Raw genomic sequence first — 27,562 nt, 5'->3', positions numbered from 1 at the left:
AGGCTTTGGTGTGTTGGCATTAATCATACAGCCAAGACTGATAACAGGAGTGGGTTCCATATAGAACGTCTCTGACTGGCTGCTACAGTAACATTGATGTGATTATTTTAATATTTGTGCTTGCTTCATGTGACTTGACTTGAATTCAAGTCAAGAGGGTTAAGTCCAAGTAGAGTCTCAAGTCTTTGGCATCAAGTCCCAAGCGAGTCCAAGTCTTTTTTTGATTTGATCAAGCAAGTCTTAAGTCATCAAAATCGGGACTCGAGTCCAAGTCAAGTCTCAAGTCCCGAGTCCAAGTCCACACCTCTGGTCTTTAGAGTTTCAATGATGATGCACACAAAAATCTGCTTTTAGCAAAACACCGGATAAGATTCGGGAACTGTATTTTAATGTGTTCATCATTAAAATGCAGAAGTCAAATAAGTCAAAAAGTAAAGTGAGGTGCTTTTTTTTCTAGTAGATAGTGTTACTGTTTCCAGATCAGTGAAGGAAGCAGAAATGTTTCACAAAATTATAATGAGGAATTTTTCAAACAAAATACAAAATGGAGAATCACATTAAGCCTCCAACATTGATTTACTTGTATAGTTTAACTTAAATGTCAATACACTAAAGGTAATTCAGCGATTGTGTAAATTATTTTCCAGCAACTCAACTGCACACCTTTGTTCGTTGTACATTGTATTCCTTGTGTTTATTTCAGTTCTGTGCATTAAGTGCTTTAAATTAATTCAACTCATTAAATGAAGTTACTAAGCAAACACAAGGAGCATGCAGCAACCTTCCCATCATGCATCTCTGGAAACACAGTTTCATTCATGATAGAAACTTTCAGTGAAGTCTTAACTTTAATAGTATGAACCACAGTGAAGCTTCCTTATCACACTCACTGCAGTCGCTTCCAGCTGAGTCCCAAACCCACACTAAAGTGTCACCTTCAACCACAACTTTATGTTCTTCATGCCAAAGAAGAAGTGACTCATAAATTGAAAAAAAAAGAACTTGTAAAACCACTTTGAACTAATCATTCATCCTCGGTTCAGTTAAGTCACGTTTATGAGACATGTTTCAATATGTTTTTAAGATGAATCATCTCACACTGATGTACAATGTGTCTTGGCAAATACTGGACTCTTCCAGATTTTCTAAAGAGTTGAGGAAGTAAAAGTTTATATTGCCCGCAGTTCCCACTTTGTAAGATTCCTGACAAGATCATTTGGACAATTGATGAAAAAAAGTAGCCAGCTCTGACCCTGTAAAAATAAACAAAAAATACACTGTTGTCCATAAAGTTGGAATGATTTTGTTTTCAGACGTATTTCTCTTTTTATTGATATTTTACAACCAGGTATAATGATTACTGAGCACCAGTTACCCGGGGAAACAAATTCATGGAGAGATAGTTGAATGTGGTTAAAATATAGATGAAGCTGCGGGATTACAAATGAGTATTTTTCAATATACTGATTTTGAGGTTTTTTTCTGAGGGGAAATATGTGTATGTACATCTAGCAATATTTATCTTTTCATATAAAACTATGTCATAACAGGAATTGTGACAAAAATTTGAGTTAAACATAATGGAAATCATGGAAAAACCCCTTGTTTTACATCATCATACATCCTCATAATTCCTTCCTCTTTGATTACATGAAAATGGTCACAGTGAGTATATAAAGCTGAGTGTGTTTCACATCTGGATCAAACTCTCCAGTTCATCAGCCATGATGAAAGGTTTGCTGCTGGTCCTGTTGTGTCTGCAGGTTTTCCTGCTCTTCACCGTCTTCACTTCTACTGATGCAGCCGCTCTGGTGACAGACGATCAACAACCACCACCTCTTGATCTGGTAAGAAGATCCATGCAGGAGCTTCACGGATTCAATGTTTTCTGTTTGTATTATATAAAGGTCAGAGAGATAAGGAGATAAATTAAGTAACCAATAACTAAAAGTTACTTTAGTTACTAAATAAACTAATGTAAGGTCTTTATATTATAAAAAAGCAATTTTTTTCCAAGTATCAAGCTGCAGAATACAAATTTCAATACATTGAAATGTGTATTTGTGCATATGAGTTTGAATAGAAGTTGAAAAAGTAGTTTCTGTGAGAGATAATGCAAAATTAAATATTTGTCTTGGTTCATTTTGTCCAGGTTAAGAGAGCCAATGAGGAAACCAGAGGTCAACTGCTTCTTAGGCAGGTAAGAAGGTCGACGCAGGAGCTTCTCAAATGTTGCAACATCTTTGATACAAAGACTAAATGGCACAACATCTCCAATATCTCCTGTGGGATGAAAATGGAAATGATCAAATGAACACAAGTGTATTTAAGACTCACCAGTGTTTCTTTGTAACTGCATTGAGAAACACAAGTCATTTCGAAGACCAGTAGACATTAGAACAAAATAAATCCATAATTTAACACAAATTAATTCAGATTTTCTCACAGCTGAATCGACGCAGAATTCCCAAGAAATATCTCAATGTGTCATCCTACTGTAGTTGGAGACCAGGCGCATGTAGAGAGGTAAGAACAAATTTACTTGACTTTAACTTATGATTATTATTTCCCCCTAATTCTTAGTAAAATAAGTGAATGCTGAAAAACAGTTGCTAAAGATGATCATCGTTGAAAAGGCTGAAACTTGTCAGTTAGTTTGCTTTGTGTTGATCACCCACTAATATCAATAAATTATTGTTTGTTTTGCAGCCTCGCCCTAGACTACCATCACTACCACAGGTGTGTACTGTCTTCTGCTAATTAGGGGTTACAAATCCCTGCTTTAATCGTAACAATGTATGATAGACTTTAAGCTAACACATTTTTTTTTTAATGTCTAATTTAGAAGCAAAAATGAAATAGTAATAGTGACTTTTTTTAATCTAGGGTGGTAAACCAACTCCACAAAGATTTCCTTCCTACCCGTTTGGTGGCTGGAGACCAGGTGGAGGTGGGATCATTGGAGGGGTAAAGGAAACCTTTGAGAATTTTTCATTTGAAATAAGCTACGACTTTCCTTCTTTAAAAAGAACCCAGCTAATATCAGTCAGTTTGCTTTGTCTTGATCACACACTGATATACAGTACATTCATTAATTACTTGCATTTCTTCCTTCACAGATTAATTTTAACGACAGAGACCTGGAATTGCAGGTAATCACATGAGCTAATTTACAATCACATGCTTGCGTAGGAGAACAAAAAGTAAACTTACAGTAAATGATAATTATCCAATAGCTACAGAGATGGATTCACTCGGTTTTTTGATACTTCAAATGATGATTTATTTGTTGTCTCTCTTTATTTCTGTGTCTGTGATCAGAATGCTTGAGAGGAGTGAGAAGCTGCAGCAACATCGTCTCTTCAGCAGCGTTGCTCTCTGTTGTAAAAGCTATTACCTTTTCTTGACAATACTGTAATAATAATAATAATGATAATAATAATCACTGCATTCATTTTGCATTGTGTGTGAAATGTATTTACATATTGTCCTAATGTGCTATATTTCTCAACATCTACATTGATCAGATCTATAATGACAGCGGAGGAGAGAAGTAGCAGCCAATCATGAGCTACAACATAAAGTCAATATTTTTGCTGCTTGTCAAATTAAAATTACAGGGTTTTTGCTACTTTGCTGTCACAGAGCATTGTGATTTCTGTTTTTTCGATGAATTTTCTGCAGTGAGGTTAAAGCTGCTGATCTATTTCAAATATTTTGTTCCATTTTCCTCATCTAAATGTTGAAAATAAGTGTTAAAAAAGAAAAGAAAAGTGAATTGTATTTTCAATAAAGGCTGCAGTGGAAACTTCACATTTCATATCAGTCCTGTGTTGATTGCATGTGTGACTCACCTCAATCTATTTTTTTTTACTGACGTCCATGGGAGAAAAGGATAATGTGTATTTTAGGCTTATGACCATTTATTCCTTTACCCCTCATGTTGCCTGACTACATAGTTACAACTTTGTAAGAAACCTAACAAGATCATTTGGATAACAAATGCACATTAGCAATCAAATATCTATGGTGCAATTACATTTGATTGTGACCCTGTAAAAATAAACAAAAACATAGTTGCCTATAAAGTAGGAATCATTTTGTTTTCAGACACATTCTTCTTTTTATCCCTTTTAGTAATCACCTTTACCAGATGCAGTGGTTACTGAGTCCCAGTTACCCAGGTGAAACAAATTCATGCTTGTGGCCAGTAGCCTATGCCATGATGTCCTAACACACTGATCCATACTTAATATTAATGACTGAGTGACATTTAAAAGATTAATACTGAACATTCCTATGCACAAATATGTGTTTCTGTTAAACTGACAGAGGTTGACAAATTAAAACAAAGCCCTCAACCTCAATCCTACTGCTCAATACCCCCAATTTAGTTTAAGCCTGAATGACACAGTTTGCAAAGATTGATTTTGGTTTAATTTTCGCATTAATATGTTTGGAAGAGATTGATCAATACATTTTTGAGAAGATATACACTTTATCTATTTCTATTCAGCCATAATGTTATAATAAGGAAATAATACCACTAATTGTTGTACTAGTTGCCACTTTCTAACACTAAACTTCAGTGCGACAAAGTTTTACACAGCTACTTACTGGTTATTTATCATATATTAAGATTTTATGTAACAAAATGTATTGTGAGATAGTTAAATGTGGTTAAAATATAAATGAAGCTGTGGGATTATAAATGAGTTTTTTTTTTTTTTCCAATAACCTGATTTTGAGGTTTTTCTGAGGAGAAATATCTGTACATCTACAGTAGCAATAGCCTATTCTTCTTTTCAGGCAATTACTATGATTATTGTACTTCAGTTCACCTTCTTAACCTGCACTTTAACATGCACATTATTGTTCCTGGTATGAAAGCAGGAAGTAATATAGTCATAGGGTGTGGACTATATCACCATGGGGAATAATACACTTGATTATATGGCGTGCAGGTTGTTTAAAGGAGATGTCAAAACAGGTATTGCGACTAAGATTTCAGTTAAACATGTCTTGAATCATGGGGAAGAACCTCTTGTTTTTCGTCATCATACACCCTCATAATTCCTTCCTCTTTGTTCGCATGAAAACGGTAGTCTGTCAGTGAGTATATAAAGCTGTGTGTGTTTCACAGCTGCATCAAAGTCTCCAGTTCATCAGCCATGATGAAAGGTTTGCTGCTGGTCCTGTTGTGTCTGCAGGTTTTCCTGCTCTTCACCGTCTTCACTTCTACTGATGCAGCCGCTCTGGTGACAGACGATCAACAACCACCACCTCCTGATCTGGTGAGAAGATCCATGCAGGAGCTTCACGGATTCAATGTTTTCTTTACAATATTTCTCTCTACAAGTATCAAGCTGCAGAAAAGAGAAACACATTGAAATGTGTATTTGTGCATATGAGTTTGAATAGAAGTTGACATCAGAGCAGTGTAGAATAAAGTGGTTTATGTGAGAGATAATGTGAAATTAAATGTATATTTGTCTTGATTTATTTTGTCCAGGTTGAGAGAACCAATGAGGAAACCAGAAGTCATGATGAACAACAACAACCTCCTCTTGAGCAGGTGAGAAGGTCCATGCAGGAGCTTCTCAAATGTTGCAACATATTTGATACAAAGACTAAATGGCTCCAATATCTCCAATATCTCCTGTGGGATGTAGCAGAAAATGGAAATGATCATATTAACACTTTAAGGTTCACCAGTGTTTTTTTGTAACTGCATAGAGAAACACAAGTCATTTCGAAGACCAGTAGACATTAGAACAAAATAAATCCATAATATAACACAAATTAATTCTGATTTTCTCACAGCTGAGTCGACGCAGAATTCCCAGGAAATATCTCAATGTGTCGTCCTACTGTAGTTGGAATCCAGGCGCATGTTATGGTTTTAAAGTGGTAGGAACAAATTTACTAGACTTCAACTTATGATTATTATTATTTTCTCCCTAGTAAAACAAGTGAATGTAAAAAAGAAAATAAAAAAAATGCTGAAGATGATCATTGTTGAAAAGGCTGATACCTCTCAGCGAGTTTCATTTGTATCACCCACTAATATCAATAATTTATTGTTTGTTTTGCAGCCTCCCACTCCACCAACTAACCCAAAAGAGGTAAATTTTTTTTAACAGAGCTTTTATTGTATTAACAATGTGTTAAGCTAATGAGATGTGACTTTTAATGTCTAATTTTGAAGCAAGAACTAACCAGTAACAAAAGTGACTAGAGACTTAAGCTCTCAGTGAAGAATACAATATTATTACTATGCTAATTATTTGTTGTCACCTTTCACAACACCCAATGTCACCTTAACAATAACAATAGCCAAAATTGACATAAAATACAATGATATATAAAAATACAAAGAAAATACAATTCAGCTAAATGAATAGATAGGGAAGATAAGCAACAGCAACATACCAGGTCCAAAATATGACCCTTATTGTGTGTTGGAAATGTAACATAGGCCACTGATTGAGTTCAAAGGAGAAAATAAGCGACTCTCCTTCTCAAAAAACTGTTGATATCAGTCAGTTTGCTTTGTCTTGATCACACACTGATATCAATTCATTAATTACTTGCATTTATTTTCTTCTTTTACAGATCGAACTCATACGCCAACTATTGCAGGCTGGAAAACCAACTCCACCAAGTTTCCCTTCCAACCCGTTTGGTGGCTGGAAACCAGGGCAATTTTCTCTTATTGGAAGGGTAAAGGAAACGTTTTACAATTTTTCATTTAAAACAAGTTACGACAGCTGATATCAGTCAGTTTGCTTTGTCATGAATATCAATTCATTAATTACTTGCATTTCTTCTTTCACAGGTTGATAACAAAGACAATGACCTCGAATTGCAGGTAATCTGAATACAAAGGTTAATTTACAATCACATGTAAAAAAAAAAAAAAAACCTCTCCTGTGCAAGAGAACAAAAATTAAATTTAGAGTAAATAATAACAATCCAGTAACTTCTTGTTTCCTAGACGGATTAATTGATAATTTATTTGTTATCACTCTCTATTTCAGAATGCACCAGAGAGAAGAAGTGAGAAGCTGCAGTAACAACATCGCCTCCTCAACAACGTTGCTGTTGTTCTAAAAGCTGCAAATCTTTTGTTGACTAATAATAATCGCTGCATCAATTTTGCATTGTGTGTGAAATGTAGATATATTGTGCTATACTGTATTTCCCAACATCTACATTGATCAATAGTCCAATAATGACAGTGGAGGAGAAAAGTAGCAGCCAATCATGAACTACAACATACAGTCAATATTTTTGCTGCTTGTCAGGTTTAAAGTTACAGGGTTTTTGCTACTTTGCTGCCACAGAGCATTGTGATTTTTATTTTGTCCATGAATTTCCTGCAGTGAGGTTAAAGCTGCTGATCTATTTCAAATATTTTGTTGTATTTTCTTCATCTAAATGTTGAAAATAAGTGTTACTGTTTAAAAAAAAAAAGTGATTGTATTTTCAATAAAGGCTGCAGTTGAAACTTCACATTTCAGTCCTGTGTTACTTTCATGTTTGACTCACCTTTATCTGATTTTAACTGACACTAATGGGAGAAAAGGATGATGTGCATTTTAGGCCTACAACCATTTAAAAGAAGGTCTTCTTTTACCCCTCATGTTTAAAGGTTATGATCAGGCTAGTCAATGAATGACTATTTAAATACACAAAGGTTCACTACAGCCTTTAATGCTGAAGCCCTGAAATTACACAACATTACCCCCTAAGTATCACTAACCACATTACAAGGGGGTGAGTGAGAATAAGTGAAAAAAAAGAGGAGAAGGACATATCGACATCTGCTAAATATACCGGGAGTCAGAGACACAATGAAATCAAACTCATATAAACATAAAAAATTTGCAAGCATGTGTGGATGGGTTATTGTGGGTCACCCTCTTACTGTAATTCCCTCCTCTTTGTCCACATGGAGGTGGTTGTTTGTCAGTGAGTACATAAAGCTCTGAGCTGGATCAAAGTCTCCAATTCATCAGCCATGGCCAAAGGTTTGCTGCTGGTCCTGTTGTGTCTGCAGGTTTTCCTGCTCTTCACCGTCTTCACTTCTACTGATGCAGCCGCTCTGGTGACAGATGATCAACCACCACCTCTTGATCTGGTAAGAAGATCCATGCAGGAGTTTTTTTTAAGCTTTGCTGCAAAGTGTTTTTATTTGTGTCTAAATGTCTCACATTAAGTGAGAGTAAAGTAACTAAAGATAAAGTAAAATGAACAATATGCCCCCCTGAAATGTGGTGGAGTACAAGTATCAAGCTGCAGAAAATAGAAATCCTCTAATAAACTCAAACCACTGGTTTGGGGTCACTGCTTAGATGAGTTTGAATAGAAGTTGACGTAGTAGACGCAGTAGAACAAAGTAATAAAGTGGTTTCTGTGCAGAATGATTAAAAATCGTATTTACCTTGATTTTGTTTTCTAGGTTCAGAGAATGATTTGGCAAACCAGACAAAAGAGAAGCAATAAACCTCGACCAACATCGCCATACCAAATATATCGTATGTTGCCGGGTTCACTTTCATTTGGTAAAAACGCATTTACTTGACTTCAGATCATTTTTCATTCACAGTAAAATAAGTGAATCATCATCACTAAAAAGACTGATACCAGTCAGTCAATTTGTTTCGTGTTGATATCAATCAATAATCATTTGTTTCTTCTGTCACAGCCCCAGCAAAGCCAATGAAACACAAGGTAATCTACTGCAGAAAATCTGCAATAATTGACTGTATTTAAAAAACAAACAAACAATTAAGCCAGAGACCAGAGACCTATAGCCCTGACCTCATTGGTTATGAAGGTATTCGAAAAGATCATTAAAAGAGAGTTGGTGGAGGCTGTCCAGGACATTTTAGACCCCCTACAATTTGCATATAGGAGTAAAAGAGGGTTAGATGACGCAGTCTTGACCCTTCTTAACTTTGTTTTTAAACACCTTGAAGGCCCGGCCACCCATGCACACTTATTGTTCTTAGATTTTACTTCTGCTTTTAACACAATTCAGGCACAAATTTTAGCCTCTAAATTATTATCAAATTTTAAGCTGTGTCCTAGTATTGTTGGGTGGATTTTAAATTTTTTAACAGACAGATCACAATGTGTTAGAGTGAACAGTGCTCTGTCTGATGTCCTCCTCTCCTCCACCGGTTCTCCACAGGGCTGTGTCCTCTCACCCATACTATATATCCTGTACACTGATGACTGCAGAAGCTCACATCCAGACAGACATGTAGTTTAAGTTTGCTGATGACATGGTCATAGTGAGTCTGTTGCAAGGGGAGGGCACAGCCCCGGGACCAGTGGTGGATGATTTTATCCGCTGGTGTGATTATTCCTTTTTAAACTTAAATGTGACAAAAACTAAAGACTTGTGCATAGATTTTAGAAGAAACTCTAACCCTCCACCCCCAACAGTAATTAAGGGAGAGATTGTGGAGCACGTCACAACCTTTAAGTACCTTGGTGTGGTTGTTGACAATAAGTTGTTGCCATCATCTCTTGGTTTGGCAGTCTCAAACTTGGAGATAAAAAGAGGCTGGAGCACATTGTCAAAGTGGCCAGTAAAATGATCGGGGTTACATTACCCGATCTGCCCATAATTTTTCACAGGAGGATAATGTCTAAGGCTCAGGACATCATCAGTGTCCTGACCATCCTCTCCATGCCGAGTTTGAGCTCCTTCCCTCTGGCAGGAGATTTAGATTGCCAAAAGCCAAATCAAATAGACTGAAAAACTCATTCATAGCACAAGCCATTACCCAACTGAATTCAAATTCTAAACAGTCATGATACACCCCGCTTACTTATCTATTTATTTATTTTCGATTGTATGGAACAGCTCCCAGTTTGCCCTCTGGGATATTTGTCTTTTTTTTTTTTTTTTTACCTTTCTGCAACATGAATTTCCCCTAGGGGACAATAAAGCTGAAGTTGAAGTTGAAGAGAGGTTTGTCATATTAGTGATGGAGGAAGAGGAGGAGTTTGTGTGTACTGGAAAAACAACTAACTTCAGTCAGACAACTCTGAAATGAGAACAAATAATTTATTGAGCGTAAGCATGGCAAGCTGAAGCACAGCATAGGTATCCTTGAGCATGGCTGCAGCAGGTTTGGCGTCAGGCTCTGTCTCAGTTATTAATTCCTGAATGATCTAACCCTTTGCCAGACATTACAGGGAATGAAGCAGACTCCTGTCAGGGAATCATAGAGACAGAGCCCACAGGTGGATGCTGGGGAGGTGGTGGGTTTGCAAAACCTCATGGGCAGCAGCAGCAGCAACAAGATGTAAGCGGTAGCAGCAGCAGAGCAGAAAGTAGCAGCAGCAGTGGCAGCATGGCCAGGGATGAGCTGGTACAGTACTGTAAACTGGGGGGTTTAAATAACCCACCCTGTTTGGATGAGGAGAGCATGTGACTGATCAGCTGATCGGGATGTTATGGCGCAACTTGTGTCATCTGCCTGAACTAGCTCCGCAGGCTTCGCTTTATAAATGTGCTTCATGTTTTTGTTGAGTTGAATATTAACATACTGTAGACATTAAACCACCAGATTTATTGATTGACTTCAAACATGTTTGATCCATCAAATTTATATTGAAATATGTATTCCTGGTCTCCACCTCTCTGACTTTACGCTCTCTCTTTCTGTCAGTGATGAGAGGAACATGAACAAGTCAGACCAGAGCAGTGAAGACAGACATGAAAACCTGCAGCAACAACATCGTCTCTTCAACAGTGTTGATCTGTTTTCTGGCACTTTGGAAAATAATCCGTCACTGCATTGAGGATGACAAGTCTTTATATAGTGTGCAAATGTGTTATAGCTTCAATGAAGGCCAATACTCCTCTTTATTCCAGTCAAACAGTGATAAAGTACAACATCAACGACTCCCGACAGTGTGGGAAGAGTTGTCCACTTAGTTAAATCACATTTCATTCTAATGAATAACAATATGACATGTTATTTATCTATTGGTTGTTTCAGTATACACATAGATATTGTCTGTCCACTTTAATGATCATTGTAAAACCTGCAGATTTATATTCATGTGATTCTCTGATGCAATTTTTTCTGTATTTCCAATAAATTTTATAACCTGAGACAAGTGACTTACATGAATCATTTAAAATAGAGGAGGTGAAGGTTTTTACAAAGTTGGTTAAATACATCAAAAGATCATGTGCAAAAAAAGAGTTTAGAGTTTAGAGTTTTAGAGTTTATTTAGTTTATATTGTTGTTTACCTCATACTGACAGTGTTTCTATTGTTAAAACAAAAATAGTGAGAAGAGTGGACAGCCCTGTCTGATACCTCTTTATAATGTCAGTTCTACCTATAGTAAAATAGAAATAGAGGTCTAAGCTGTAGGATTTATAGTAGCTTTTTGAAAATCAATACTCCACTTTATTCTAGTCCTACACGACAACGACTCTCTACAGTGTGGGAAGAGTTGTCCACTTCGTCAAATCACATTTTTATGTCCAGGGTAGGGGATCCCTGGATGCAACATAAGGTGAGCTCTCCACCTTTCTCACTGATAGCAAACAATGCCAACACCACAGAAATCACAGATACAAAGCAGTTGTAACAAACATAAATCAGTCTGTGCCTTATGTACTTGCAAAAGGAAGAAAAACAAAAGACAGGCAGGCGGTTTACTGATGCTCCTTGCATTAAAAATGAGAAAGCACGATCGACAAATGAAAAGGGATTCTCCCTCTTACCACTGCTTAAAGGCTGAAAGAACGTACGGGGGACCAAAAGAGGTTAGGCTGGTGCACAGAGTGGACAAAGTGTTACATGACTCAGACCCACATGACAGGTGCTGGCAGTGCTGTCAGGACACAAAGTGAAGAGGGCAGCTCCACCCACACACACACACACACACACACACACACACACACACACACACACACACACACACACACACACCCACACACCCACACACAGAAGGAGGTAGAACACCATGTACTACAAAGAAACAGCACAACACACCTCCATGACACCTCCCATAACACTATTGAATAACAAAATAAAATGTTCAATATCTCTTGGTTGTTCCAGTTACTACACGTCCTAGATATTGTCTGTCCACTTTAAAGATCATTGTAAAACCTGCTTTATATTCATTCATTCAAGACTGACTTTTCATGAATTAAGTGAAATAGAGGAGGTGCTGGTTTTACAAAGTTGGTTAAATAAATCAAAAGAAAAAAAGAAAAAAAGTTTGTGTCATTGTTTACCCCATATTGACATCATAGATTGTGCAAGTGTGTAGTTTTTGTCCACGTGAAGGTGGTTGTTTGTCAGTGAGTATATAAAGCTCTGTGTGTGTTTCACATCTGCATCAAAGTCTCCAGTTCATCAGCCATGGCCAAAGGTTTGCTGCTGGTCCTGTTGTGTCTGCAGGTTTTCCTGCTCTTCACCGTCTTCACTTCTACTGATGCAGCCGCTCTGGTGATAGATGAACAACCACCACCTCTTGAATTGGTAAGAAGATCCATGCAGTAGTTTTACTAATGTTGTGAGAGCTTTGATGCCAAGTGTTTCTGTTTGTGTCCAAATGTCAGACAGAGAGAGACAGAGAGATACTACTAATACATAAAGCGACTAGTAACTGTAATGACGTGGTTTCTTTGAGCCAGGGCTTTTCAACTATACTTTTGAGGGGCGCAATTTTGTTGGAGGGCTGTGGCCTGTGGGCCGGTCATTCATCTGAGCTGTCTGTTACCATTTCATTGACAGCAGCAATCTAACTAAAGTAATAGTTACAGTAGGCTACTAGTTGCTCCATTACCTCAAAATAAATGAATAGAAAAAAAAAAAACTCTAGTAGGACAGCGGAGCATATGTAGCCCAGGACTGGTGCTTAAGTTTGGGGGAGAGGAGTAGAGAGACTGGGCTGGAGCAAAATGAATGTGGTGCATCAGGATTGCGGAGATGAGGCGGGAGCAGGACGGGTAGTGTGGGTGAGAGGAGCAGCGAGGACCAGGAGCATGTACAGTTTATAGGAGCGTCAAACATTTCTTTTGGCAAAAATATTGCACAATTTCTCCACTTTATTTGCTCTTCACTTTTAATGTGGGGTTTCGTATTTTTATGATAATGATTATTCTTTTTTTAAATTCTTATTGGTTGATGGGCTGGGGACCGTTTGACTTGACTGGTGGGCTGGATCTGGCCCGGGGGCCGCTAGTTGGATAGCTCTGCTTTTAGCTGATAAGATATGATTTTAATGTCAAATTTTGAAGCAAAAAGTAACTAGTAACAAAAGTAACTAGTGACTTTTTTTTTTACCTAGGATGAACCAATTCGAAGATTCTCATTCCCGTATGAATGGTGGAAACCTGGTGGATATGGGATCATTGGAAGTGTAAAGGAAACTTTTTGACAATTTTTCATTTAAAATAAGCTACGACTCTCCTTCATCAAAAAATAAAATAAAATAAAATACAGTTGTTTGTAAAGAATCTGCATTAAAAAACAGCTGATATCAGTCAGTTTTCTTTGTCTGATAATCAATTTATTAATTGAATTTCTTCTTTCACAGATTGAAAAGAAAGACCCCGACCTGGATTTGCAGGTAATCTGAATACAAAAGCAAATTTACAATTATAGCTGCTGCGCAGCGATGGGTCGGGTCCGGGCTAATTTTGGCAAATTTAGGCAAATTCTGAGCAACAAAAAGGAGAATAGGAAGACAAGACAGTTGACGTCACAATGTTCACTTTGCACCAGTTGAGGCTTGAACCCACAGCCTCTGGAACCAAAGACCATTGTCTATCACACTGAGCTAATTGGCAGGTGGCAGTTTAACAGTGGCTTCACAAATTGAGTAAACCATTCACTGTCGCGCAGGCAGATTTGAAACCAATTGTTAAAAAAAAAAACTTACGTTTTTGAGGTAAAATTCTGATATGTTTTTGTCAAACATCATCTACCATGACTCATGGTAAAAAATGTTGTACATTTGTTTCACAAAGAACAGCTCGTATTTTGATGTAGTATCATTATCTCACTTGCTGGGTCTTGAACCCACATCCTCAGACATCAAGAATCAGCTCCTAACTCACTGAGCCAACTGTCTGGAAGTGAGACATGATGTGTGACTTCTCAAATAGACTCAGGGAATCAGAGACCAGGCAGCTGTTGTCAAGGCAGATTTCAAAAATTGTCAAAATGTCAGAAATTCTGTTATCTAAACAAAAATCTGATAATACATAAATTGCATCTTGGAGTCCTTGGAGTTGAGTAAATATGGCATGGGGTCTGACGGTTTGGTGAGCTTTCGCCCATGGGAAGTATGATTTCCTCGGAAGAAGAAAGATGAACATGAGACTGGACCTTTGTGCAAAGTTTGGTGAGCTTTCGCCCATGGTCCGGTCCAAGCTATTTGTTTTTTTAAATTTAGAGGCTTGCTGTGTGAGGCAACTATCAGGACAATTGCCTTGTGTTTCATGTTGAGGACATCTGACATTTTGATCTGTCATCATCATCATCATCACCCTTGCTGGGTCTCGAACTCACAATCTCTGACACCAAGAACCAGCTCCCAACTCGCTGAGCTAATTGGCTGGTAGAGAGACCTCAAATAGACTCAGGGAGTCAGTGCCCGGTCCCCAGGAAATGCTACTTTATCTAGTTATGAGATACTGTATGTAGGAGAAAAAAGAGAAAATAATAATAATCCAGTTAACTACACAGATGGATTGGCATGTTTTATTGACACTTTAAGTGATGATTTATTTGTTGTCTCTCTTTATTTCTGTGTCTGTGATCAGATTGCGTGAGAGAGAAGAAGTGAGAAGCTGCAGTAACAACATCGTCTCTTCAACAATGTTTTTCTGTCTGTTGTAAAAGCTCTTAACTTTTGTTGACAATAATAATTGCATTAACTTTGCATTGTGTGTGGAATGTTTTTTACACACTGTGCTGATGTGTTATATTTCCCAACATCTACATTAATCAGTAGACCTATAATGACAGTGGAGGAGAGAAGGAGCAGCCAATCATGAACTACTTGTCAGGTTTAAAGTTACAGGGTTTTTGCTACTTTGTTGCCACAGAGCATTGTGATTTCTATTTTTCCATGAATTCACTGCAGTGAGGTTAAAGCTGCTGATCTATTTCAAATATTTTGTTGTATTTTTTTAAATGTTGAAAAAAAGTGTTACTGTTAAAAAAAAAAGAAGTGATTTGTATTTTCAATAAAGGCTGCAGTTGAAACTTCACATTTCAGTCCTGTGTTACTTTCATGTGTGACTAACCAATTTTTGCTGACACTAATGGGAGAAAAGGATGATGTGCATTTTAGGCTTACAACCATTTAAAACAAGGTCTTCTTTTACCCCTCATGTTTAAAGGTTATGATCAGACTAGTCAATAAATTACTATTCAAATACACAAAGGTTCACTACAGCCTTGTTTTTTTTAATGCTGAAGCCCTGAAATTACAAAATATGGACACATTACAAGGAGATGAGTGAGAACAAGAACATCTGACAAGTTGTTGTCATGTTTCCACTAATATGAAAGTGATGAGAGGAGAAGGACGGACTGACATCTGCTACCAGGAGGAGACACAATGAAATCAAACTCTATTTTAAATAAACATTAATATTGTGCAAGTGTGTGCGGATGGGTTATTGTGGGTCACCCTCTTACTGTAATTCCCTCCTCTTTGTCCACGTGGAGGTGTTTGTCAGTAAGTATATAAAGCTCTGAGTGTGTTTAACAGCTGGATCAAAGTCTTCAGTTAATCAGCCATGGCCAAAGGTTTGCTGCTGGTCCTGTTGTGTCTGCAGGTTTTCCTGCTCTTCACCGTCTTCACTTCTACTGATGCAGCTACTCTGGTGACAGACGATCAACAACCACCACCTCTGGTAAGAAGATCCATGCAGGAGTTTTACTAATGTTGTGAGAGCTTTGATGCCAAGTGTTTCTGTTTGTGTCCAAATGTCAGACAGAGAGAGACTACTAATACATAAAGCAGCTCGTAACTGACTAGGAATAAAAGGAACAATAAAATCCCTCTGAGATGGAGTAGAACAAGAAAGTAGAATAAAGTAATCACATTGGTTTCTTTGAGCCAGGGCTATTCAACTATATTTTTGAAGGGGCCAATTTTGTTGCCTGCTTCCTTTGTCCACTGTGGGTCGAGTGTGTGTATAAATACAGGCCTGATGTTGGCTTCAACTATATCAGCCATGGACTGAACTGTGCTGCTGTTCGTGTTGTGTCTGCAGGCTTTCCTGCTCCTCACAGTCCCCACACCTGTTGATGCAGCGAATCACTGTACGGTTAAGAAGATCCACTGTCTGAGTGGAGCCTTTCATATTGTTTTAAGGGCCGTGTGGATGTAACGGAGTTAAAAGATCATTTGATTCCACTTGCCATAAAAACTCACCACACACCACAAAAACTTGTTTTTCCTATGGTAATTAAATGCATCGCCCCTGCGGATTAGGGTCGTGCACCCCGGGGGGTAGCCGCAGTCGGACGATGCTATTTCCCTGGTAGGTGCACAAGCTACGAGCTCCGCTATTGTTTCATATTAATTACTTTAATTTCAATGCTAAGGGGTGGTTTAAGTTGTATTTCTTAAGCATATAGCTCCCAAACGGTCAAGCATGTCCTTTTCCATATAAAGTTGACGGTGTTTTTCTTTTATTTCTGTTTACAACATGGCTAGGGTTACACGTGGTAGCTAACCTGCACTTTCCTTTCGTTTTACATTTTTCAGCCGTGTATGTGTGTGTGTGTGTGAGAGAAGAAGAGCTGGACTGACTATAAATGTGGATTTCTCTGCCAGGTACGCTTTGTGTTATTTTATGTTAGTTTTGAGAATGTTTAGGCAGTCGGACGATGCTATTTCCCTGCCGTGTATGTGTGTGTGTGTGTGAGAGAAGAAGAGCTGGACTGACTATAAATGTGGATTTCTCTGCCAGGTCACTCCATGTGTGCACAATAAACGGCGAGGTTGCCAACGGTGAAGGTCTGACTTGTATGTTAAAACTACACAACGCAAGGATGAGTACCAAAACCGCTACATGGAGTTCCAGCAATTTCCATACAAAGATATTTTCCTTTTCTTTTTTTAAGTATATTTTCGGGCCTTTTTTTTGCCTTTAATGGACAGGACAGTTGAGAGACACAGGAAATGGGGAGGCAGAGAGAGGGGGAATGACACGCAGGATAGGGCCGCTCGACGCAGTGAGGACTTAGCCTCAACACATGGGTGCTCTACCAACTGAGCTAAACACCGCCCACAAAGAGATTTTCTGTGTAAAATAAAGTCTTCAGTTGTTTGGTTTTTTTTAGATCTGTGTGACGAACCATTCTTGGAACCAATGTACTAAGAGATGCTTGAGATATTGCCCAAATCCAGAACAATTTGGTTCCCAGGTAAACTTTCTTGCAAACATAGCAAATCAACACATTTACAACATCTTAAAAATAATGGTTAAATCATCTTATTATCACTGTACCGTCTGTTGAACTGGTAAGAAGATCCACAGTCTGTGTGGAGCCTTTCATATTGTTTTAAGGGCCGTGTGGAGTTGCAGTAATTTCTAGATTGTGCAAAATAATGTTTGTTTGTTTTTTTAGACCTGTTGGAAGAAACATTCGAACCAATGTAAGAGCTGCTTGAGCTATTGCCCAAGACCAGGACAATTTGGTCCTTTTGGGCGTACTTGGTAAACTTTTCCTTCTTTCTTGCAAACATAAATCAACAAATTTACAACATCTTACAAATAATGGTTAAATCATCTTATTACTCATCTTTAATCATCATTATTTTATGATTCTTTTCATGGTGAAGATCAGGTCTGATGCTCCACACCATACACCATGTTTCCAGAGACAGGAGGACCAGAGCGCTTCATCTCACTGCTGTTAATCCAAATCTTGCGCGATGCCGGCGCAAATCGCAAAAGATTTGGACGGACCAGGAAGAGGAGCTTCTGCTACAAACAAGCTTGAAATATAGACAAACAATACGGCATCGGCATCTACAGTGATATCAATCAATCAATCAATCAATCAATCAATCAATCAATTTGTTTATTTCGGGCATGTCAATTTAAATCATCATCATCACACTTCATCTTAGTTCAAATAATACAATACACATGGCCGAAAGGGAAAGATTATCATAATCTTTTCTTTTTGCTTTTTTTTTTTTTTTTTTTTACATTTTGATATAACATTCTTTTACTTATGACATTTTGATATCAGTTCACTCTGAAGCAGTCTTTTGGCCCCTGGTTGCACGCGCACCTACAGTAGTATTGTTTGTAGGCTACACAAGAAACCCGTCTCTGGAGCTAGAAGGCTAAATTTGTCCCTTTCACCTGGTAATCGTCAAAAAATTGCAAATACTGTTGTTATTTTCTGCGAGTTCAATATGAAGTATAGGTTAGAAGTGAAATTGTTGAGAAGTTTTGTCCTTTCGATTTCCTACAGGTTGGACTGTTGTTGGCCATAACACGTTAGCATTCTGCTAATGAAGGCTGATTGGTCAGTTACAGACTTGCGACCGGGCTCTCTTCACCTTGCCACATTCTGGCGTTGTTGACAGGATCCATGTAGCACTAGTGGTGGGTCCATGGATTCCTAATGTGTGGCAGCCTGCGCGGAAGCACGAGGACGTGCTTGTGAAAAGAGGGGGAGAGATGTGACAGTGGTGGTTCTGTCACTATGCCTCCAATTGATCATGCGCCCTGGCTACAAGGCCAAGGGGATGTCCCTTTGGGTGACTGGCAAGCGCGCATGACTCTTACCCGGGAGTTGTGGCCCTCTTCACCTTGCCACATTCCCCTTATAGGCCTTTCTCCTCATTTTCTCTTCACTTCATCTGTTCTCTTTTTGTTTTATCAACCACATTTACTTTCTCATAGATAATTTCCAACGTTTCTTCTGCTGCAGTTGGACAGTATGTTTATTTGCCCCTCTCTGTAATCCATCAGATCACATTTTCATTCTGCGTTTGTGTCCATCCAGCTCTCTGTCCGCACTCTCCATGGTGGAAACAATTACCATGCGCAAAACCACTCATTTAAATACTGCGGTTTGCGCATGTACTCTTAGTAGATCACCTGTTTTGCGTGCGCTAACCAAACACGCCAAATTTTACTAGGAGCGCGCAATTTAGCGCCCTTTATCTGGGATCTTTGTAGATCTAGCCCTTAATGTTTTGTAAAACATGTGCAAGCGTAGCATAGATGTAACGTTTGATTAATCAAACTACTCTCCGGTTTTAGAGGGCTAAATTCATAACAGATCAACCATTTGTGCTACTGTACGGCTTTGCAACTTTCACTTTCAAATTGCCCAATTTTGTCTATAAAAAAAATTGCCCGGCCCCGCCCATTGCTGCGCAGCAGCTATAATCTTTCTTTTGCTCTTCCTTGTGTGGCAAAGTGAAGAAGGTCTGGGCGGGGATTGAACGCACACCTCCCGGGTAATAGTCATGAGCGCTTGCCAGTTACCCAAAGGGACATCCCGTTGACTACGTAGCCAGGGCGCATGATCAATTGGAGGTATAGTGACAGGACCCTCAACTGTCAAACTTGCTTGGTCCATTACTTATCTCTCATCGCCAAATGAATTCACTGCTTCTCACATTAAAGGTGCACAGGTGAGCCGCCGTAAATGAAAATCTTGTTTCCAAAATAAAAGACAAATGACACTGTTTTTTTTGTTTGTTTGTTTTGTTTGTCATTTTGTTGTTTGTGGACACAAAACATATTTATTTGGGTGCCTGTCTCAACAAAAGAAGTTATTTTGGTGCACATGGAGGCAAATGATTATTTTGGTTCCTCGTTAGTTCATCAGTAGCTAACTACTATGAGTAGGTAATGATTCAGTACTCATTACATACAGTCGGAGACACAATGAAATCAAACTCTATTTTAAATAAACATTAATATTGTGCAAGTGTGTGTGGATGGGTTATTGTGGGTCACCCTCTAATTTACTGTAATTCCCTCCTCTTTGTCCACATGGAGGTGTTTGTCAGTAAGTATATAAAGCTGTGCCTGTGTTTCATAGTTGGATCAAAGTCTTCAGTTCATCAGCCATGATGAAAGGTTTGCTGCTGGTCCTGTTGTGTCTGCAGGTTTTCCTGCTCTTCACCGTCTTCACTTCTACTGATGCAGCCGCTCTGGTGACAGATGAACAAGAACAACAACAACCAGCTCTTGATCTGGTAAGAAGATCCAGAAGATCTTTGATGTTTCCTGTTTGTGTCTATGATTAGGAATTAAAGATCTCAGTAAAAGTAATGAAGTGGTTTCTGTGACGAATGATGAAAATCCAATGTACAGTATGTTTATCCTGATTTTGTTGTAGGTACAGAGAATCATTTCACATACCAGACAAAAGAGAAATGAACCTCAACCAACACCTCCTCCAGGGTGTGAATGGGTTAAAGGTGTAAAGGAAATTTATGAAGCAGGATGGGGTAAAAACACATTTACTTGACTTCAGAAGATTTCTTTTTCATTTGCAGTAAAATAAGTGAATCTATGTGTTAGAAAACAGTTGTTAAAGATGCTAATTACTAAAAAGACTGATACCAATCAGTCAGTTTGTTTTGTGTTGATCACACATTGGTATTAATCACTAATCATTTGTTTCTTCTTTCACAGAAATTAGCATTTGTATGAAATTCAAGGTAAGGGAAAATTGTGCAATAATTTACGGCATTGTAAAACAAAACAAAAAAATCAATTAAGCAGAAGAGTTGTGCTTTATGTTTTTTTTGGGGGGGGGGCATTGATTAGAGTCATTGTCATTAAAATTATTATCATATCAATCGATAATCAATTCTATGTTGTAAACAAGATGTCTAAGCAACACAATAAATTCTCACAGTGAATAGCAATATCTTACACTCTTACCCAGTAGTTAGAGCTTAAAGTGAAATTCCGGCGTAAGTGTAAACCATGGTCAAACACACCGTAACACCGAGTTAGACCCCCCCTCGAGAGATCAATTTGCCCGACCGCTACATTCACGAGATCCACCAACTTCAGCAAATACCGCAATATCGCCACACACGGCGCTCTCCGGATCCACTGTCTGACCGCAACCAAAACGCCACCATTTGCCCAAAATAATGCTCAGAACTGCACCAAATGTCATCAATAGTACACACAGGGTCCCAGCATGTAGTACGAGTTGTCAAACATCTGCTAGCTTTGCCTGTTTTCTTTAGCAAGGAGATGCAACTCAACTCACCTACTTCTCCTCCGGGAGCCGCTCGTTGGTGAGGAAGCCCTGACGAGTCGATCACCGAGTGCACCGGAGTTCCGCAGCTCAATCAACAATTACCTCATGGAAATACAATCAGAGTTTTTTTTTTTTATCTTGCATATCACTTTATAACTATTATTATCGAGTGCTGGCCACGATATAGGCGCAAATGAGCATTTTTAAGAGCTGCGGAACTCCGGTGCACTCGGTGATCGACTCGTCAGGGCTTCCTCACCAACGAGCGGCTCCCGGAGGAGAAGTAGGTGAGTTGAGTTGCATCTCCTTGCTAAAGAAAACAGGCAAAGCTAGCAGATGTTTGACAACTCGTACTACGTGCTGGGACCCTGTGTGTACTATTGATGACATTTGGTGCAGTTCTGAGCATTATTTTGGGCAAATGGTGGCGTTTTGGTTGCGGTCAGACAGTGGATCCGGAGAGCGCCGTGTGTGGCGATATTGCGGTATTTGCTGAAGTTGGTGGATCTCGTGAATGTAGCGGTCGGGCAAATTGATCTCTCAAGGGGGGGTCTAACTCGGTGTTACGGTGTGTTTGACCATGGTTTACACTTACGCCGGAATTTCACTTTAACTCTCTACAACATTACACATTGTTTGAGTAAGAGTCAGAAAGTAGGTGAAAAAACTACTCAAGTACTGAATAATAATAATAATAATAATAATAATAATAATAATACTGCTGAGTAACCTCTGATTTATTCGTTCAGGCCAATCAGATTTCAGGGGAGGTTGTCCCGCCCCTGTGTTTTGGAGTCAAATATTAACATAGACATTCAACTACCAGATTGATTGAATGACTTCAAACATGTTTGATCCATCAAATTTATATTGAAATACGTATTCCTGGCATCCACCTCTCTGACTTTACACTCTCTCTTTCTGTCAGTGATGAGAGGAACATGAAGAAGTCAGACCAGAGCAGTGAAGACAGACATGAAAACCTGCAGCAACAACATCGTCTCTTCAACAATGTTGCTCTGTTTATTATACAAGCTCTTATTTTGTTGTTTAATGCAATTAAGGAATGGAGGAACTCTCGCTTAGGGTCCCTCTCTTCAAATGTCCGCCCCAGTTTGAGAAACCAGGGGGTTATTTTTGATCAGGCCATGCTTCTTGATGAGCATGTAAAAAAAAAAACCTGTTCCTGTTTTTTCCCACCTTAAAAACATTTCCAAACTCAGACACATAGTATCCCATTCTGAGCTAGAAATTATCACCCATGCTTTTGTCTCCTCATGTCTGTTTTTCCATGAATTCACTGCAGTGAGGTTAAAGCTGCTGATATATTTAAAATATTTTGTTGTATTTTCCTTGATCTAAATGTTGAAAATACTGTTACTAAAAAAAGTGATTGTATTTTCAATAAAGGCTGCAGTTGAAACTTCACATTTCAGTCCTGTGTTACTTTCATGTGTGACTCACCTTCATCAAATTTTTGCTGACACTAATGGGAGAAAAGGATGATGTGCATTTTAGGCTTACAACTATTTGAAACAAGGTCTTCTTTTACCCCTCATGTTTAAAGGTTATGATCAGACTAGTCAATGACTATTCAGATACACAAAGGTTCACTACAGCCTTGTTTTTTTTTTAATGCTGAAGCCCTGAAATGACAAAATATGGACATTACCCCCTGAGTATCACTAACCACATTACAAGGAGGTGAGTGAAGTGAGTCAACATCTATCAAGTTTCTGTCATGTTTCCACTAATATGAAAGAGGAGAAGGACGGACTGACATCTGCTACCGGGAGTCGGAGACACAATGAAATCAAACTCATATTTTAAATAAACATTAATATTGTGCAAGTGTGTGTGGATGGGTTATTGTGGGTCACCCTCTTACTGTAATTCCCTCCTCTTTGTCCACATGGAGGTGGTTGTTTGTCAGTAAGTATATAAAGCTCTGAGTGTGTTTCACAGCTGGATCAAAGTCTCCTGTTCATCAGCCATGATGAAAGGTTTGCTGCTGGTCCTGTTGTGTCTGCAGGTTTTCCTGCTCTTCACCGTCTTCACTTCTACTGATGCAGCCGCTCTGGCGACAGACGATCAACAACCACCACCTCCTGATCTGGTGAGAAGATCCATGCAGGAGTTTTACTAATGTTGTGAGAGCTTTGATGCCAAGTGTTTCTGTTTGTGTCCAAATGTCAGACAGAGAGAGACAGAGAGAGACTACTAATACATAACTGTAAAAGATCTCAGTAAATGGAACAATAAAATCCCTCTGAGATGGAGTAGAATAAGAGAATAGAATAAAGTAATGAAGTGGTTTCTTTAAGCTAATAAGATATGATTTCTAATGTGAAATTTTGAAGCAAAAAGAAACTAGTAACAAAAGTGACTCTTTTTTGTTAATCTAGGGTGATAAAGTAACTCGACAAAGAGTCTCTTGCCCTCCGTATGGTTGCCATAGACCCGGTGGAGGTGGGACCATTGGATGGGTAAAGGAAACTTTTGACTGTTTCTCATTTAAAATAAGCTATAACTCTCCGTCATAAAAAAATACAACTGTTTTTGTAGGATCTTCATTAAAAACAGTTGATATTAGTCAGTTTGTTTTGTCTTGATCACACACTGATATCAATTCGTTAATTACTTGCATTTCTTCTTTCACAGAGGGGGCAGGGAGACTAACCTGGAATTGCAGGTAATCTGAATACAAAAGCTATTTTATAATCACATGCCATTTTGGAAAAAAATAAGTAACATAAACACATTTAGAGAAAATAATAATAATCCAGTAACTACACAGATGGATTGGCATGTTTTATTGACACTTTAAGTGATGATTTATTTGTTGTCTCTCTTTATTTCTGTGTCTTTGATCAGATTGCGCGAGAGAGAAGAAGTGAGAAGCTGCAGTAACAACATCGTCTCTTCCACAACATTTCTCTGTCTGTTGTAAAAGCTCTTATCTTTTGTTGACAATAATAATCACTGCATTAATTTTGCACTGTGTATGACATGTTTTTACATACTTTTTACATACTGGGCTATTGTACAACATATATTTTTGCTGCTTGTCAGGTTTAAAGTTACAGGGTTTTTGCTACTTTGCTGCCACAGAGCATTGTGATTTCTATTCTTCCATGAATTTCCTGCAGTGAAGTTAAAGCTGCTGATCTATTTAATATATTTTGTTCTATTTTTCCTCATCTAAATGTTGAAAATAAGCGTTACTGTTAAAAAACAAAGTAAAGTTATTTGTATTTTCAATTAAGGCTGCAGTTGAAACTTCACATTTCATCAGTCCTGTGGGATAATTTGAGTGAGTACTTCATTTAACCCTTTACAGCAAATTACTTTGTTTCAGCAATCATTATTGAACACAGATACATACATACATACATACATACATACATACATACATACATACATACATACATACATACATACATACATACAGAAATAAATAAATAAATAAATAAATAAAGTTTATAACCAGAAAATTAATACAGTACTGTCACTTAAAGGGTCTACTAGTGCCAATTAAAAAGTTTGGTAACCCTTTAATTTTCAGCCCGCTAATTACATCATAATGTCAAGAAATAGCCTAGAAGTAACGGCCAATTTCATAGTAATGTCGAGAAATATATGTATCCGAGAAATAACGATTGATTGTGTAGAAATAGCCCAGAAATAACGGTTACTTGCAAGCACTTGGTGGACACACATACATGAAAAGCATGTGTAATCTTTTGCCTTTATGAAAAACATGACATTACAATGAAATTGACCAGCATTTGTTATTTATTTGTTATTTCTTGGCTATTTCTTGACATTAGCAGCCTGTAAATTAAAGAGAAAAGACGTCCTGCTGTGCCCTCATCTTTAGTGGTTTTATTCACTCCTGTCTGCTCATCAGTATCCCCTCTCCCCAACACGCCACAGCAAAGAACTGAGCACGGGCCATCACTGAGTGGTAAACACTGTGCCGTAAGGGTTGGCAGATGTTGAACGACCTCAATCTCCTTAAGAAATAAAATCAATTTTGCCCCTTTTCGTGAGTGACTCACCTCGATCTTATTTTTACTGACGCCCATGGGAGAAAACAATGTTGTTTATTTTAGGCTTACGGCCATTTAAAACCAGGTCTTCCTTCACCCCTCATGTTTAAAGGTTATGATCAGACTAGTTAATGAATGACTATTCAGATACACAAAGGTGCACTACAGCCTTGTTTTTTTTTTTAATGTGGATGCCCTGAAATTACAAAATATGGACTCTACCCCCCAAGTGTCATTAACCCCATTCTTTGCCTTTACAAGGGGGTGAGTGAGAATAAGTGAACATCTAACAAGTTTCTGTCATGTTTCCACTTTAGGATGCAGTTAAATACTTTACTTATTTTAAATTAATGTTAACCCTTAAATGGGCAAACATATATACAAATTTTGGAAAAATAAAAAAATGTTATTTTCTAATGTTTCTAGGGTAGAATAACACAATTTTATGATTTTTTTCAAAATATGACCTTTATTTTTCATTTTAGAGTTTGCATCTCCCAAGATACATTGCCCGTTTAGGGTATAAATTTGCCATTTACCAGTTTATCAAATATTTCATTTATGAACTTTTAAAACATATTATAAGCAATTAATTAGCCACTCTCTGTGGCTCTGTGTGTGTGCGAGTGTGTATGTGGAGGATAGGACCACTTGGCGCGGGATTCAAACCGGAGTCGCCTGCAATTAGGACTATAGCCTCAACACTGAGCTAAACACCGCCCCACAACACATCATGTTTTGTTGCAGACAGATGCTGTATCTATCACTGGATCTTTTACATAAGAATTAACTATACTACTCTAATTATTACCTGAACATCCTCCCTCTTTTACTGTCGTTCGCTCCCTCTTCTAATTATTTGTTGCCTGTATTGATCAATAGATGGTGGCATTCTAGTAATACTGCATGTTCAACTTTTAACACCTTTATATTATTGATTATCTGTAGAGTTTAGGCTTCCAAACATAAGTATATCTGAGAGTGATTATGCCTGTTTACATACCCCTATCTGGACAACGTATCCCCCAGGATACAGACATTCAGTGCCTGTTTATCAAAGTTGTGTTAATGTTATTCATTATTTTTCAACAAGAATACATAAAATTATTATTATTATTATTATTATTATTATTATTATTATTATTATTATTATTATTATTATTATTATTATTATTATTATTATTATTATTTCAAAAACAAATCCCCCCATAATGTAATTAACAAGAAAAACAAAAACACTTTACTTATGTCCAGTGTCTCTGTCCACATAGGTGGCCATTTTGGAGTTTGATCAATTTAGTTTTGAATGCTGCCATAAAGTCACATGACCTGGGTACTTGACCCATCCCCCCTTAAGACTTTCTCATGATATTAAGTTCAGATACTTAATGCCCCTCCCCCCCACAGCCTGCCAAATGTCTGTATCCCCCAGGATACAGAAACCGTTAAAGGGTTGTGCAAGTGTGTGCGGATGGGTTATTGTGGGTCACCCTCTTATTCCCTCCTCTTTGTCCACGTGGAGGTGTTCGTTGTTTGTTAGTGAGTATGTGTGTGTGTTTCACACCTTGATCAAACTCTCCAGTTCATCAGCCATGGACAAAGGTTTGCTGCTGGTCCTGTTGTGTCTGCAGGTTTTCCTGCTCTTCACCGTCTTCACTGCAGCCGCTCTGGTGACTCATAATCAACAACAAAGAGAACAACCATCTCTTGATCTGGTAAGAAGATCCATGCAGTTATAGTGAGAGCTTAAAAGCCAAGTGTTTCTGTTTGTCTAAGTGAGAATAATGTGAGTAATGAAGTGTTTTCTGTGCAGAATGATGGGAATCCAATGTATATTTATCCTTTATAAAACGGAAAGGTGAAATCCGGCGATCTGATTGGTTGTTAACCGTGGTATATTGAGCATATACCACGGCTACTATTCTAAAGCCTTATCACAGCGTAAGCTATCACTCCGCGTCAGGCAAAAAAAAAACGGACTAAAGTAGTTGAATCCACATGTTTAAGGTGAACTTTCACCTCCGGGGAGGGTTAACAATGGTAGAGGGGACTGAGCAGTGACTTTCATCTGAAAAAAAGCGGAGGAAAAGACGAGATGCAGAGCTAACTAGGAGCTAACGTCTGGAGAGGTGGGACTATTTTTTTCACAGTGAGGCTATTTTATTGGATAATATGTATTTCTGGTTGAATAAAACTACATGAAATTGATTGCGTATCCCTCTTTCATATTGCCTTT

At 38.1% G+C, this 27,562-nt stretch overlaps 1 protein-coding gene and 1 long non-coding RNA gene across 8 annotated transcripts in view; both read left to right on the top strand.

The window, feature by feature from the left end:
* Positions 1-1,665: 1,665 nt before the first annotated feature.
* Positions 1,666-27,562, top strand: part of LOC146970383 (uncharacterized) — a 58,001-nt gene continuing 32,104 nt past the window's right edge. The window contains exons 1-7 of one of the 7 annotated variants that reach the window (XM_085806092.1): positions 1,666-1,847; positions 2,153-2,200; positions 2,449-2,526; positions 2,710-2,739; positions 2,887-2,967; positions 3,120-3,152; positions 3,322-3,345. In XM_085806092.1, the coding sequence (XP_085662218.1) occupies positions 1,725-1,847; positions 2,153-2,200; positions 2,449-2,526; positions 2,710-2,739; positions 2,887-2,967; positions 3,120-3,152; positions 3,322-3,330 (402 nt within the window). In that variant the 5' untranslated portion in view covers positions 1,666-1,724 and the 3' untranslated portion in view covers positions 3,331-3,345. Of the gene's footprint in view, positions 1,848-2,152; positions 2,201-2,448; positions 2,527-2,709; positions 2,740-2,886; positions 2,968-3,119; positions 3,153-3,321; positions 3,346-5,048; positions 5,295-5,512; positions 5,576-5,823; positions 5,911-6,095; positions 6,126-6,615; positions 6,724-6,838; positions 6,872-7,040; positions 7,516-17,359; positions 17,936-23,679; positions 23,761-23,935; positions 23,967-24,148; positions 24,295-27,562 lie in introns of those variants that run through there. The other 6 variants (XM_085806090.1, XM_085806091.1, XR_015038131.1 and 3 more) reach the window with 6 other exon arrangements.
* LOC146970381 (uncharacterized) overlaps positions 7,990-27,562 on the top strand; it is a 57,784-nt gene continuing 38,211 nt past the window's right edge. The window contains exons 1-4 of the long non-coding RNA XR_015038134.1: positions 7,990-8,143; positions 8,465-8,567; positions 8,711-8,736; positions 10,692-11,063. This is a non-coding gene — a long non-coding RNA (uncharacterized LOC146970381). The remainder of the gene's footprint in view (positions 8,144-8,464; positions 8,568-8,710; positions 8,737-10,691; positions 11,064-27,562) is intronic.

Source organism: Trachurus japonicus, chromosome 17 (assembly GCF_045865225.1).
Source record: "Trachurus japonicus isolate A0001 chromosome 17, Traja_1.0".
Lineage (NCBI taxonomy): Eukaryota > Metazoa > Chordata > Actinopteri > Carangiformes > Carangidae > Trachurus > Trachurus japonicus.
This window is presented reverse-complemented; position numbering and strand designations above follow the sequence as displayed.